This window comes from Meleagris gallopavo, chromosome 1 (assembly GCF_905368555.1).
Source record: "Meleagris gallopavo chromosome 1, MGAL_WU_HG_1.1, whole genome shotgun sequence".
Classification (NCBI taxonomy): domain Eukaryota; kingdom Metazoa; phylum Chordata; class Aves; order Galliformes; family Phasianidae; genus Meleagris; species Meleagris gallopavo.
In genome coordinates this window covers 79,084,306-79,097,830 of record NC_139404.1, presented here as the reverse complement: position 1 = coordinate 79,097,830, position 13,525 = coordinate 79,084,306, and the positions used below count along the sequence as shown (strand labels likewise).

Sequence of the window (13,525 nt, the reverse complement as noted above, 5' to 3'; positions counted from 1 at the left end):
AGACTCTGTCAAACCCTCATTTTTACAGAAAGACCAAAGGGGAGAAATAATTAGGAAAAAAACCAGCATTTATTTGATACTTTTATTTATATGCAAAACAGGTCACCATTCATGAGAGATATGAAAAACGTATCAGATAGAAACCAGATTTATCTATTTTCACTACAAAATATTGCATTATATAAAGCAACAGAGACACACAAAAAAACCCTGAAAAAGACTAAAATCTTTGGATAGCAGATGTGTTTTGTTTTTTTTTTTTTCTTTTTCTTTTTCTTTTTCTTTCTCATCCCTAGAATGCGCTTCTTGCTTTAAGAGATTCACAGCAAAGAACATGAAACATTTTCAGGTTATAGCAATTTTTTTTTTTTTTTTTTTTTTTTTTTTGGTTGTCACAAAGGAAAGCAGTCCTGGATTTACTTCTTTTTATTTTATTTTATTTTTTTAGGAAAAAAAAATGTCCTTTCCTAAAAATATACCGCACACATACAGGCCACGCTCAGCCCCACACACAGCCGCCTATAGGCACACGCACCGATACACCCACAAAAGAACTACTTCCCTTATAAACGATTTGCAAAGTACTTCTCAGACGGAACTGTAGATCAGAAGAACGACAAGTCTTAAAAAACTCTCCTAGTTAAGTGCTAGTGGTTGTCCATCCCACACACACACACACACACACACATACACACAGAGAAAAGAAAAGAAGGTCAAGAACAAATGTCTTGGTATATATAAAATAGAAACGGGAAGGGAGGGACGGTTTGTCACAAACAAGTGCAATATAATCGGAGCGAAACAAACAAACAAGAAAGTAAACCAAAACAGAACACTGCCTCGATCCCAACGCACACTTACAAACGTAATATTCCACAGGAGAAAGTGTAAACACCCGACTATAGAAAACAATTGGCACAAAGTATCCAAAGTAAAATTGCCACCACTCTGAAAAATAAATAAGTCTTGAAAAAAATAAATTGTCGACTCCTTCTACCATAAATAAAAAATAGTTATTTTCAACCGCACCCACGGGTCACACGTTTAAGGTCACAAGAAGATGTTTTTGGATATATATAAAGGGGCACTTGACAGCCTGAAGGAACGATCCCATTTTACACTTCTCTGCTTAAAGCAGCGCTGCGACGCGACCGCGAGGAAAAGCCCTCCGCGCCCTCCGCCGAGCCCCGCTCTGCCCCGTGGCCGCCCGCGGGCTCTGGGGGGCGGGCTGACCGGCGACGGCGCGTCCCGTTCCGGCTTCAGCGGGGCCGTCAGGTCGGACGGGAGCTACACGTCCAGGACGTGGTTGAGATAGGAGATGTAGCAGATGGCGAGGCGCAGGATTTCGATCTTGGACAGCTTCTTGTCGGGGGGAGAGTGGGCAGCAGCTTCCGCAGCTCGGCGAAGGCGAGGTTGAAGGCCTCCACGCGGATCCTCTCCCTCGTGGCGTGGGCCGAGCGGTACTTGGCCGTGGCTCTCCGTCTCCGCCTCTTCTCCTCGCGGCTCAGCGGCGGCGGGTGCAGCCCCGGCCGTCCTCCGCCGCGACCCTCCCCGCCTCCCCCTCCGCCGCCGCCCTCCGCGGGCTCCGGGTCGGAGACGCAGCAGCTGAGCGCTCGGCCGTCCGCGCCGCCCAGGGACTCCGGGTCGGAGGGCGCCGAGGAGGGATGGTCGGAGTCGGCAGCTTGGTCCGGGCTGAGCATCATCGTGGAGGGGGCGGAGGAGCCTTCCCGGGACAGAGAAGCAGAGAGAGCGAGCTCAGAGCCCCCGTCCCGCGGCGGAGCGCTGCCCCCACCGCCGCCTCCCCGCGGCCGCGCTCCGTCGCGGAGCTGCCAGCGCTCGCTCCTTTGTCCGAGCGGGCTCGGAAAGCGAGAAAAGAAATACACCCGCCTTACTAACGAGCTAACATCACTAACATCCAGCGGCTCAAATCGGGCCAGTTTGTTTTCCTGCCATTTGAATACCTCCGTTCTCCCCTGCCAAACGCCGCCGCACCATTGCTCTGTCGGGATGCGGGCTGCAGACCGCCGCTGATAAATAAGCAGGGGAAAGCCCGGCTCGAGGCTCCCAAACCTCGCGGGGAAATTCATTTCCCCAGTCAGAACTGCGGGATCTGCCGCGTGTGCCCGGATCTCCTCTTGCTCTTTGCTCTGCGCTCCTTTCATTATTGTTATTATTATTGTTATTTCTACTATTATTTTCCTGATGCTAGTCGTGCTATTCTCCCGCGGTTATATGGGGACTATAGGAGATCCGCAGGTTTTATTTTATGTATATATATATTTTAGGTGCGAATTAAGAAATAAACGGTGAAAGAAGGAGAAAAACCCCAAAGCAGGGCCCGAACTTCCCGATTCCTTTAAATTTTCCCTCCTCTCCCCTCCCTGCGCGGAAAGAGGGGGAAGGGGGGGGGGGAAAAGAAAGGGGAAATAAATAAATAAGTGCGGTGGTGCCTTTCAAAAGAAAATTGAATCGTAGCTTCTTGCGGCCTCACGGAGCACCATCTGTCATGTAGACAGCAGCACAAACCCGGGCGCGTACGGGGACATGCCGGCATGTAATAAAACAATACATCAGAGCTCGGGGATAACCTTGGACGCGGTGTGTGTGTTATGCCGCGTGCGTGTGTGCGAGTCGGGGGGTGTCGAGAGAGGACGGGAGGGGGCACGGCCCGTCTCCAAAAATCCCATCGCTTTGGATTTCCTTATAAAGTTCCCTGGCAAAGTCCGCCTCGGCTCTCGGGGAAAATCAAAGGCAAGAATAGAGAACGGAACGGAGGGGCGGCCAGAGAGCGGGGCGAGCAGGGAGCCTCGCCGGGGCTGGGAGAGGTCCTTCCCTCCTGGATGTTAATAGGCACCCTGGATGTTAATAGGCCCGCAAGGCAGGGGTGAGGAATAACATAAGGGCAGCTCGGCGAGTCGGCTATTTCTTGGGAGGAAAAAAAATAAACAAAAAAATAAAAAATAAGAGTAGAATCCCCGCTCAGCTGAGACCCCGGCGGGAAGGCTGGTGTGAGAGCTCACCGGCGGGGAAAGGAAAGACGTGTAAGAAAACGAGCAATGACAGAGGTGCTTCCCGGAGAAAGTTGCTTTAAGGTTTTTCTACGCTGCGAGCTGAATATCTCCGTTCGGTTCGCTTTTATCGCGGTTGTTTCCCGCGATCCGAACCAGGCAGAGGCTCCTTTCCATTTCTTCCCCCCTCCCCCGGCCACCCCGCACAGCCGGGGCAGGACGCACGGCGGGGCCGCTTACCTCGGCGCCGCCGCTCGCACCGCCGCTCCCCTCGGGTCCCTTCGCCCCCTCGGCGGTGCCTTTACAGTTCAGGTGCGCCTCCGGCAGCAGAGCATGGAACAATTCAGAAAAAAATAATAATCAAACGGAGGGAATTAGGAGCTGAGCGGCATCCTGCTCGGGTGGGGAAGGGAGGCTCTCATCCCTCGCCGCGGCCTCCAGCGCTTCGGAGATGTTATCGCCGTGCTCAGTGACGGAGTATAAATAACAACTTAAGTTACTTACGATGCATCGGGGGAGAAAAGAGCCGTTCCCCCATCCGAACCCTCCTCCGCCCGTTAATTCGAGGCAGCGGGCTGCAGAGGCGACGAGCCGCGTTTAGGGGGAACAAGAAAAATTAATCGCGTTCTTCTTCCTCCGCTTGTCAGGATCAATAACAAAAGGGATGCGGAGGTGCCACCAGCGGGGCTGCTCCCCTCCCCGCCCCTCGGCCTCTCCGCAAAGCCAGGGCGCGGAGCCGGCGGTGGGGCCGCTTTGTTCCGCCAGGGCCGGCCCGGTTCCCGGAGCGGGTCGGGGCACAACGCTCGTTCCTTCCTTCTCTCTCTGTATCTTCCTTTTGTCTTTTTCTTTTTTTTTTTCTTTTTTTTTTTCTTTTTCCTTTCCTTTTCTTTTCTCCTTCCTTTTTTTTTTTTTTTCTTTCTCTTCTTTCTTTCTTTCTTTTTTTTTTTTTCTTTTTCTTTCCTTCTTTCTTCTTTTTATTTATTTTTCTGATGCACCTCACAGTTCGGTTAGTTCGCCGCTCCGACGGATGAGAGGGGGAGACCCCGTTAGGAGACAAATGTTAGGCTCAGTAGTTTCTCAGCCGGTCCCTCAGGAGCTGGAGAGAGGTAGAAAAGAATCCCTCATCCACTCCCGAGGTTTCCAACTCCTTCTGCATCTCTGGGTGAGAAGGAAGACCGAACGTGAGGAAAGCAAAACAAAACAAAACAGACCAAAAACAAAAAACAAAAAGCAAAAAAAAAACAAAAACAAACCACCAAACCCCAAGAAATAAAAATCTCGCCGCGAATTTGGAAAAGGCTGCAGCACGAGGTGCGCTCACGCACAAAATGAAAGTGCCGTTCCTCCTCCCACTCCTCCCGGAGCGACGGAGGAGAAGAGGAGGGATGCGGAAAGACAGACAGACAGAAAGAGCGGAGATGTGCGCGGAGCCGCTCCTCGTACCAAAGGGTTCAGCCGAGAGATGGTTGGAAGAGATAAAGGCTCAGAGAAAAGGGGACGGCATTTTTTTCCCTCTTAAATTGATATTTAATGGGAAATCCTATTGGACAGAAACCTGGACACGAGTCTCTTAATTGGACTTGACATCTGTCACAGTGTGGGAGTTTTCACAGCTCAAATATTTTCAGCAGATCAGATTCTCGCTGAATCTGTGCCACAAATTATAACAGTCGAGAGCAGCCCATGATATAAAGCCTCGCCTCTGGATATACGGTCTCTCTCCACGCTCGCTTCCACCGCACCTCCCGACCCCTTCCCCCCCCCAAAATATCGGATACCCACTGATCTAGAAAAACACCGCTGGCATTTTGCATGCAAGCTAATAAATAGGCTTTAAACATCAATTTGCATCATGTACATTGAGCCTGTGGAGAATTGCCAGGCTCTTCTCCCAGCGCCTTTATTTCTGCTCTCCCCGTGTCCTGTCTACGCACCTTCCCTACAAGTCTGGTGTAGGGCAGGAGTGGCTCTGCTGGAGTCACTGTGGGGGCAAAGAGTCCTGCCCCCCAGTTTGTCTGTCTTTGTCTGATGCCCCCAGGTTCCAGCATGTAGGCAATGAGGCGAGGGAGCCTTTTCTGCTCACAGGAGGCTGGATGGAGTCAGGTCCCTGCCTGCGGGAGCCAGGGGTGCCTGTAACCAAGGTTACTTCTTGTGGTGGTCCTGGACTTGCCCTACAGAAGAAACATCTGCAAGAAGATTCTAATGGATATTTGTGTGGGGAAAAATAGGGCATTTCTCTTCCTCCTATCCAGAACAGGTCTCCAAGGCAGTGGGACACTATCACTTGTTCAGGTGTTGCGGCTCCATCTACTGCCGCTGGATTCATGGCTATCTAGCATGGTTCCTGGCTCTAGAGGAGCTTCTGGAGGTGCTTGGCTAGGTGATCCTTGGCTGCTTGGCTAGGAGGGTCTGAAACGTGTTATTTTCCAGTCCTGACAAGGGAGTTCCTGCATCTGCATAAACCTCATACTGGCCTTTAAGGAGATGTTACTGTGAGGTGCCCTGCTCTGCCTAGAAAGAGATGTCACGATGGAGCTCAGAAGTGTGTTTAAGATCCTAGGTATCAGCTCTCAGTAATTCACTTTGCCACTATGAAGAGAAGAAATCAAAATTTCAGCCAAGAGGGTTCAGATGTAAATCACTGAGGCTGTGGCACATCCCTATTCAGATCAGCTCACAGGTAACTATCACTGGTGCTCTTTGGAGATCTGAACAATTCAAGGACTCTGCAAGAATAATGGCCTCATTTTACGAAATTACCACCATCCTATGCTTCAAGCATCATGATGTCAACCCAATAGCCTGTTCCTCTTGGGCTGAAGGGGTGAAGAAGTGTGGAAAGTCCAGTCAACACTGCCTCCCCTAGCTTTGTGCAATACGGAATTTGTTATGCTATTAATCTCTATGGGCTGTGGAAGTCTGAAGGGATAAAGTTCACACTGTGAAGCAGATCTTCTCCAGCTCTCATTTGTCCATGGCTCAGGACCAGTGACTTTGCCTTGCAGCATTGCTCAAGGTGTCACCCTGAGGCCTAAGCCCATAGAAGCTACGGGTGACAGCACATGTGTTAGGCTAAGGCTGCCACAGACAGCAGCCAGGAAGCTGTTAATTCATGCAAGCCACTTTGCTCTCTGCTGCAGATGCTATCGTCACATGGCTTGCTTCTTATTTTTACTTTCTGGGACGAGACCAAGCAGTTGCATCTCAGTGCCCTTCGGTTAGGAGCAGACATTTTTGACACCTCTTAAAGTAATGCTTACTACCACTGTGATCCGATTACCCCACTGCTCTGCTCTCAGCTGTGTTAAATCCAGAGGTTCCCACCCTGCCCTGGGCATGTCAGGCCTGTGGCATCTCCCCAGCTGCCCTACTGCAATACACACATCTCCTCACATCAAACACAAGAGCCAGAGTGTAGCTTCTGTGTCTTTAGCCCCAAGAAGCCACTCAGAGATGCTGGAGTTGACAGCCTGACTGGAACAGCAACTCAGAGCCCAAGAGCAAGGCCAAAGCCTCCCAGTGGAAAGCTCCCATGACTCACACTGCTTACAAGTGGAGGGAGAGTCTGGTCACAGCTCGACTGACTGCGATGTGGAGGTCTCCAGAAACAATCCAAAATTCTGTGGCAGAAGAGCAGTTAAAGGATGGACAACAAAAGCTCTTTGTTAAGATCACTATGTCTTTCTGATCAGAATATGGGCCACTGCAAATGGAGATCTGCACTTTGGGTATTAGTATGGTCCCAAAGGAATTTGTGTAATTGCAAGGCCACCTTATGACTTATATCCTCAAATACAGTCATGGCCTATGGTTGTTCTCTTTACTAAGCAAACGTCACTGGCATCCAGACTAACTGAAATGCCCAAATGTCATCAAAGGCATCAAAGACGACCTCAGTGGCATGAATAGCATAGGTTTGGCTTCCCCATAAAAGGTGCAAATTAAGTTTCCAAGCAGCGTCTGACAAAGTGAAAACAGGAAAAAAAAGGGCATAACAAAGTTCTCCTGTTATATAAATGGATGCTCAGGGGCACTGTGTGGATGTGGCCATCCTGTAGATCAAATCCATGCTGGTGAACCTGGAGGCTCAAGTGGGCAGACATCTCCTGGAGCGGAATCTGGGATTACATCTCAATATGCTGGAGGGCTGTAAGGGAGCCAGCAGCATCTGTTCTTCATTACCTGACTTTGAGACACTGCCTCTAGGGCTGGAAGCATGGGAGAAGTGGAGCTGAATTCCTATGGATGGAATTGCAGCTCATACAGCACCCATCCTCTTCTGAACAAGCTCCTAAGCTTAATGACAATGAAAGATGTCCAGAGAGAGACTCATTATGAGTAGAAACACATTCACCTTTGTAGGGACCATCTCACTGAAAAGCAAGAAGAAACTGTTCTGATTTCCAAGGCTCACCAGCAAATGAGGAAAATCTTGAGACACATACTGCTCCCTGGGTAAGGCCCAACATGGAACTAATTTTAGATAATTACTTAAAGAGAGTGAATAAAAGCTTCCCAATGCTGCAAGAATGCAGCCCATCAGTAAAACATCACTGGTCACCACATACTGAGTGATGGATGATATTGAATCTTCAAGAGAGATTCATAACCCGGGGCTTCCCAGGGTGACAGTGGGGCCGGGCAAGATTCACAGCAGGGTCATCTGCAGGATGTAGAGAGGATGTAGAGGCAAGACTGAAAATGGCATTGATGTGTGGTGATGTTTTATGGAAAGGAGGTGCATGCTTGCACGAACATCTCAAACTCATGTCATGCCATCATTTGAAAGTAATGTCTTTTGCTAGAACAGACCTGAGTTGGCCATACAACACATGAGCGAAGCTCTAACAGCCTGGAGTAGATGTTTGTTACTGCAGAAATGTCATTCTGGCCTGGCAAAGAATAAAAGTGAAGGAATCCGCTGGGCTCTCCAGCACTAGATCAGGTATCAGGACAGCCATTTTTCACTTGCAGTGGGAGCAAACCTCCCAGGGCTGTCGCGGGGAGACATCAAACATAGGAGACCTACAATGCAAGTTTTATGGCATTGCTTGTCAGAGCAGAGCTATACTTCCATTACTGACACGTCCTCTATCTGTGGAAAGGACAACTTTCCAGAATGCTTGAGAACATTCATTCTCTTTTATAGCATACGCCATTCAAGTTGCTGGCATATGCTGCCCATTGAAATAAATGGAGCTTGTCACTCTTGGATGTGTTCCTTGGAAATAAACGGTCAAACAAATTAGAACTCTGAGCCATGAAAATCTGTGTCTTTTTGAAAAATCTGTGCTGGGTAGAGCTTGGCAGCTCAATTTGTGGTTTCCTTGGACATTTGGGTGATGTTTTTTGTTTTCTACCAGTCATGTTTGCTTTCTCTAAGCGGCGGGGGGAGGGGGGAGCTGCTTTAATAACCGCACAGAAACCTTGAGGATGCTATCAGGAACAACCTTTTGGATCCTGGGCAATCAACGCTATGAGGTCTGGATGTAAGGCAACCCTATTGAGGTCTGTGAGCAACTGGTAGACAGGCATGCCCTCTGGCTGTCCCCTTGCAATGTGAGGGTGACTGTCCCGGGACTCTGTTTAAACTTGTTGTTTCCATGCTAGTTAATGGCTGAAATTGGTGGTTTTGGATAAAACCCTATTTCTTTTTACATAGTACAAGCTTTTGGCTCATGACACTTGGTTTCTGTTTTGGTTCCCTTTGCTTGTTGGATTAGACCAGCTGCAATGTTAAGACCAAGCTCCAGCTGTTACTGTGACCAGTAGCCACCTCTAAGTTATGACCCTTCACTGCCGTATTGCTTTGATATGTTTGAGGATCATCCTTGCCATATTAGTTAATGTCCACAGCCCTTGTGAGGGCAAGATGTCGCAGGAGATAGAGGATGATGCAGTTTTCAAAGGCAGGAGGGACTACAGTGAGCCATAGGTCAAAGGCCTCAGGAATTTCCTGGTTGGTTCCTGCAAGAATAAAAATAAGCATGTATCCTTCACATACTGTGTTCTCTCTTGATCTAAATCTTGATGGATTCACTGTTACCCTTGGTAAATTCCTCCATCCTGCCCCTTTTGTTTAAGAGCTCTCTTTTATCACATCACCAGGTTTAGGTAGGAGCCATGTGAACAGCTGCATGCCTGCGTGCTGTACAGCTGATTTGCCTGCATGCACCAGTTAGTAACTAGGAGTCTGTGGTTACACAGAGCCTAGCTACAGCTATTGCTGCTGCTCTGATCAGACTTCCTGAAATTTCAGACAAATGGGAAAATTCCACCTGGGCAAGAATTTTCAGTAGAAAGAGAAGATATGCCTGAATAAAGCCAAACATCTCCTAGTCCATCCTGCATCACTTCTCATTACAAGGGGCTGTATCTGTTATGTAGCCTTCTTTCTGTTAAAGTTAACATGTTTGAATGCTTTGTTACCAGGTAGGAAAGGCTAAACCTGTTTTGCTCTTAAGGTCTAGGGTATTTCCCACTCTTCCTGTCCATAATCTTAGACCAAAACTGAGATATTTTGTATGCTAAACTCTGAAAATAAAACAATGAATATATATTATGTTTTATAGTTTTTAAGATCATAATGCAGCCTGAATGTTCCTGGGATAGGCGTGTTAGAAACCATATCACAATAAAATCGCAGAAAGTACCTTTAAGAATCCAGGAATGCCTACAAGTGGGTTAGGTTAGAAATACCCCTTTTTCAGTTCTGATCAAAAAAGTGTGCCTGGGAAACCTTTGAGAACAGCACAAACCCTCAATGATATTTCCTTGAATATTCTCCTGATATCCAGTAAATTGCACTTCAATGCACCAGATGAACTTTTCTTCTATGAATTTGTCATGTTGCTTTTTGAATTCACATTATATTATAACTTTTAGTATCCATAATTTTCTGTGGCAAGGGGTTCTTTGTGAGCCACACTATTTAGACAAATGCATAAGGAGATGATAGTAAATATGTTTGCACAAAAAAAGTAAGCAAGTTTGCTGTATTACTGAGGCTTCTACCACTTGTGAATACATAAAGAGTAGTGTTGAGTACGTGGGCAGGAGTGCCATATGTTTTCAATGACTGAATTTGCTTGAAAGGATAAATAATGGGTGAAATATAGCCAGCCAGGGAAATAAAAGGAGGAATCTGTTGCTGCCTGAGCAGTAGGAAGGCATCAAGACCAAGACTAAGTCCATGGCCAAGACCATGACCACGGCCAGGCTCCTTGAAAGCAGCTGATCCCCTCAGTCTGACCTGAGCCTGTGTCTGTAAATATGAGCAGACCTGCCACACACGTGTTGTATAACTTGGAGCCCTGAGAAACATCTTGTGGAGCAGGTACTATAGAAGTTAACAAAATAAAATGCACACAAATAAGTAACGAGTAGTCTATGAATTAAGCAGGATAAATAGCAGGAACTTGGTGGTTTTCATACATGCTTGGTTTACCTTAGTGTGGGGATCCCAAATCGAGTTAGAGAATTAGTGATAAAAAGGGATACAGATGCAACATGCCTTGCTCCCAAGGACCTTACTTGTGTACGTGTGTGCAGCTGCTGGCTGCCAGGGTGAGGGAAGAAAAAGTGGATGTCAAGACTAGCTGGCAGCCAATGCATCTGTCTTCTGTCTTTCACTCCCCCGCAGTCAAGGTGGAACTTGGCTATTTTTAAATCTGATGTCTGTATGTGTAGCCATAGGAGTGCTCTTCCTTGTGAAAAAAAAAAAGGGAAAAAAAGATGAAAAAGGAGATTTTGAAGATATTCCACAATCAGACATCTCTCCTTCAACTGATGTCACGTCACTCTTTCTGCTTGGCTTCCTTTCTGTACTTTGAAGAAGTAAAACAAAAGCCACTGATCATATTTAGCCAGATGAGGCCTGCTGATGAGGAAGAAACACGTGCACTGTAGGGACTGCCTCACTGGATCACTCCAGCATTCAGCCCAGTGCAGTGTTCTGCCTACAGTCATGCCCATTCACTGGTGGCTGCATTGAACACTCTTGAAGATCTAGGCAAATGCCTGGTGTTGCAGCCTGAAATAGGATGTGCCAATCTGAAACAAAGTTCACAAGCTGACAGCACGACTGTGGGAGGGACACAATAGACTAGCAACAAGGCAGTCATAAATGTCATTTTAATGCCACTGTGCGAATGGTCTATGGTAAAAAGGTGGGTGCTGTTCAGGAGGTGTTTAATCAGGCAGGTGGGTAGAAGGGCATCTGCTCATTAACCTGAAGACATCTGAAGGGTTCTGTTTTCTTCTTTTGCCCTGTATTAACACCGGCTGGTAATAAAGGTTTACAGGATGATGATGTCAAGGTAGTCAAGGCATGGTTGTCCGTCTTTTAGCAAACGGTGACTTAGGTATTTCTTAGGCTAGAATTGGTTTAGCTTGGAGATTAACTATCTCTGAAGGATTTGTTTTTCATCACTTTTTTTCCCCTTGAATCGTTTCTCTTACCTCTCTTCCTTTCGTTTCTGTCATTTAATTTGCCTACCACTTCTTGATTTTTAGAAATAGTAAACTCTGCTCTTCTCTGTGTTAGCACTGTCACTTATTCCTACTTCTGTAGCCTATCCTTTGGTGGTTTCTTTTCCGGTTCCTAAGTCTGTATAGTCACTTTGGTCACATAGTAACTTGCATGGGAGCAGTTCCATACTTTTGTCTATTTTTGTTGCCTTTCCTTCAAAGGTGCAATTTCTGCTATGTCATTTGGAATTGAGGAAGAGACCAGAATGTATTCTCCAAGATGGGAAAGAGTCACAGATTCATAGAATGGCACAACAGTGCTTTCAGTCATATGTGCCACCTTTTTTCCATGCTTGCCAGCTGCCAAAGTGGCTTCATGTTCAGTAGCTTTAGCTCTGGGTAAAAGGTCCAGAAGTGTCTGTGGCTGATATTAGATAGATGGCTGATATAGAGGAGGAAGTAAGGACCTCTCAGCTTTCAATCCAAACCCAAATTGGAATCAGAAAGCACTTTCAAACAATTTTACTCCTCTGTACCTCAACTTTGTCCCTGGGAAAGTAGGAGTTTCCCAGTCTAGTGCAGAAGAAATGGGGTGAAATGAGGTGAACGTCTCTGAGATCTGTGTATGAATGTTGCCAGGAAAGGGAAAGCTGGTGTTAATTGGGGTCAGCCATTATTATGTCAGTACAAAAGAAGTTGTAACTCTCTTCTTCATCTCTCTTACTGGCTTTTTCGGTGCTCTATTCTCACTCCCTGTGTTACTCTTGTAAACAGGGGCTAAAACTAACTGATAAATAATGGAAAATCATGATTAAACAACTTTAATGACTGGATCAAGCAGCAAGAGTAATGCTATCATGCAGAGCATACAAGGATGCAGACCAGCCATTTTATTTCCAGATGTACAGTTTGGGTCAGCTGTAACTGTCTTTATACCAACTCTTGTGATTTGTATGGTCATTCCTGGTCCAAGAGGCAAACTGATTTACATTCCATGCCCTTGCCATTCAGGGCAGCTGCCCCATATTGATAGTAATGGCCTGGATGTCTCTTTCTCTCTCTGAAATGTGTGATGGAGTGTGAAGGAGAGCAGGGCCGGCTCTCGTCTAGCCCAGCTCTTTATCTAGCAACATGGAGCCCTCTATGACCTCCTTTATCAGAGGGTGCCTTAGGCTGCTGCTGGGCTAAAGCAGCTAGTTGGTTTGTAGGTCCCCAAGAAATCACTCAAGTGTAACAAATAATCTGTTATTTCTAATAAGCTATTTCCAGGGAATACACAGAAAAGCCTAAAAAGCTCTTCCCATAGAGGCTCATTCATTTCGTAGGCTCCATCTTTATGCAGGCTTAATTGCCTTCTGTGCTTCAGCATCAACTTCTCCCTTATCATCCTGAATTCTGTCTCTCTAGTCCTGAGTGTATGGAAGATGGCTTTTGGTCTTCTGCGTTCTCAGTCATTTCCATTGGTAACTATCTGCCATCCTGAAGAGGCCATGTACCATTGTTCTTTTCCTGGTTTTCAAGATCCTTTTTGGACTTATCTCACCTGGTATCACAAACTGCAGTATGTTCTGCTCCTCCTATTCCTGTAATTTTGATTTACATCTCTTGCTTGGTTTCTGGTGCTGTTTTTGTATCCTCCACTTCGAACGTGTTTCCTTATATCTTTCTCAACGTTAAATCCATCATTTGCCTGCAGCTGTCCTATTTATTACCTAAACTTATTACTTTCTCCTCTTCCTCCATCCCAGTGCAATTATTATTTACTGTTCACCATAAACAACTCCAAAATCTCTTTGTCAGGTGCTCTATGATTTGAGGTAAAGAAGACTTACCTAGGAGACTGACTGGTTTGCGCCTAGTCCAATGCAGACTTCATGAGGGATAAAATAGTTTCCAATATCCACCATTATCTGTCAAATATTTCCTCATAAATCCATACAATTCCTGGGTGCCTGATGTTCAAGGCTATAGGTGAAAAGATTTTTCAGTTTTTGTAGATTGTAGTTAAATGTCCAGCTTCCTTGTAGATAAACATCAACTACTTTTCT

General features: G+C 46.6%; 1 protein-coding gene across 1 annotated transcript; it reads right to left on the bottom strand.

Annotated features, from left to right (window-relative positions):
- Window positions 1–356: 356 nt before the first annotated feature.
- NHLH2 (nescient helix-loop-helix 2) lies at window positions 357–4,920 on the bottom strand. Its single transcript, XM_085236981.1, is given in 3 exon segments — window positions 357–1,376; window positions 1,379–1,723; window positions 3,249–4,920. Coding segments are annotated over 2 exon segments (414 nt in total). The 5' UTR covers window positions 1,704–1,723; window positions 3,249–4,920; the 3' UTR covers window positions 357–1,287.
- Between the last annotated feature and the right edge of the window lie 8,605 nt (window positions 4,921–13,525).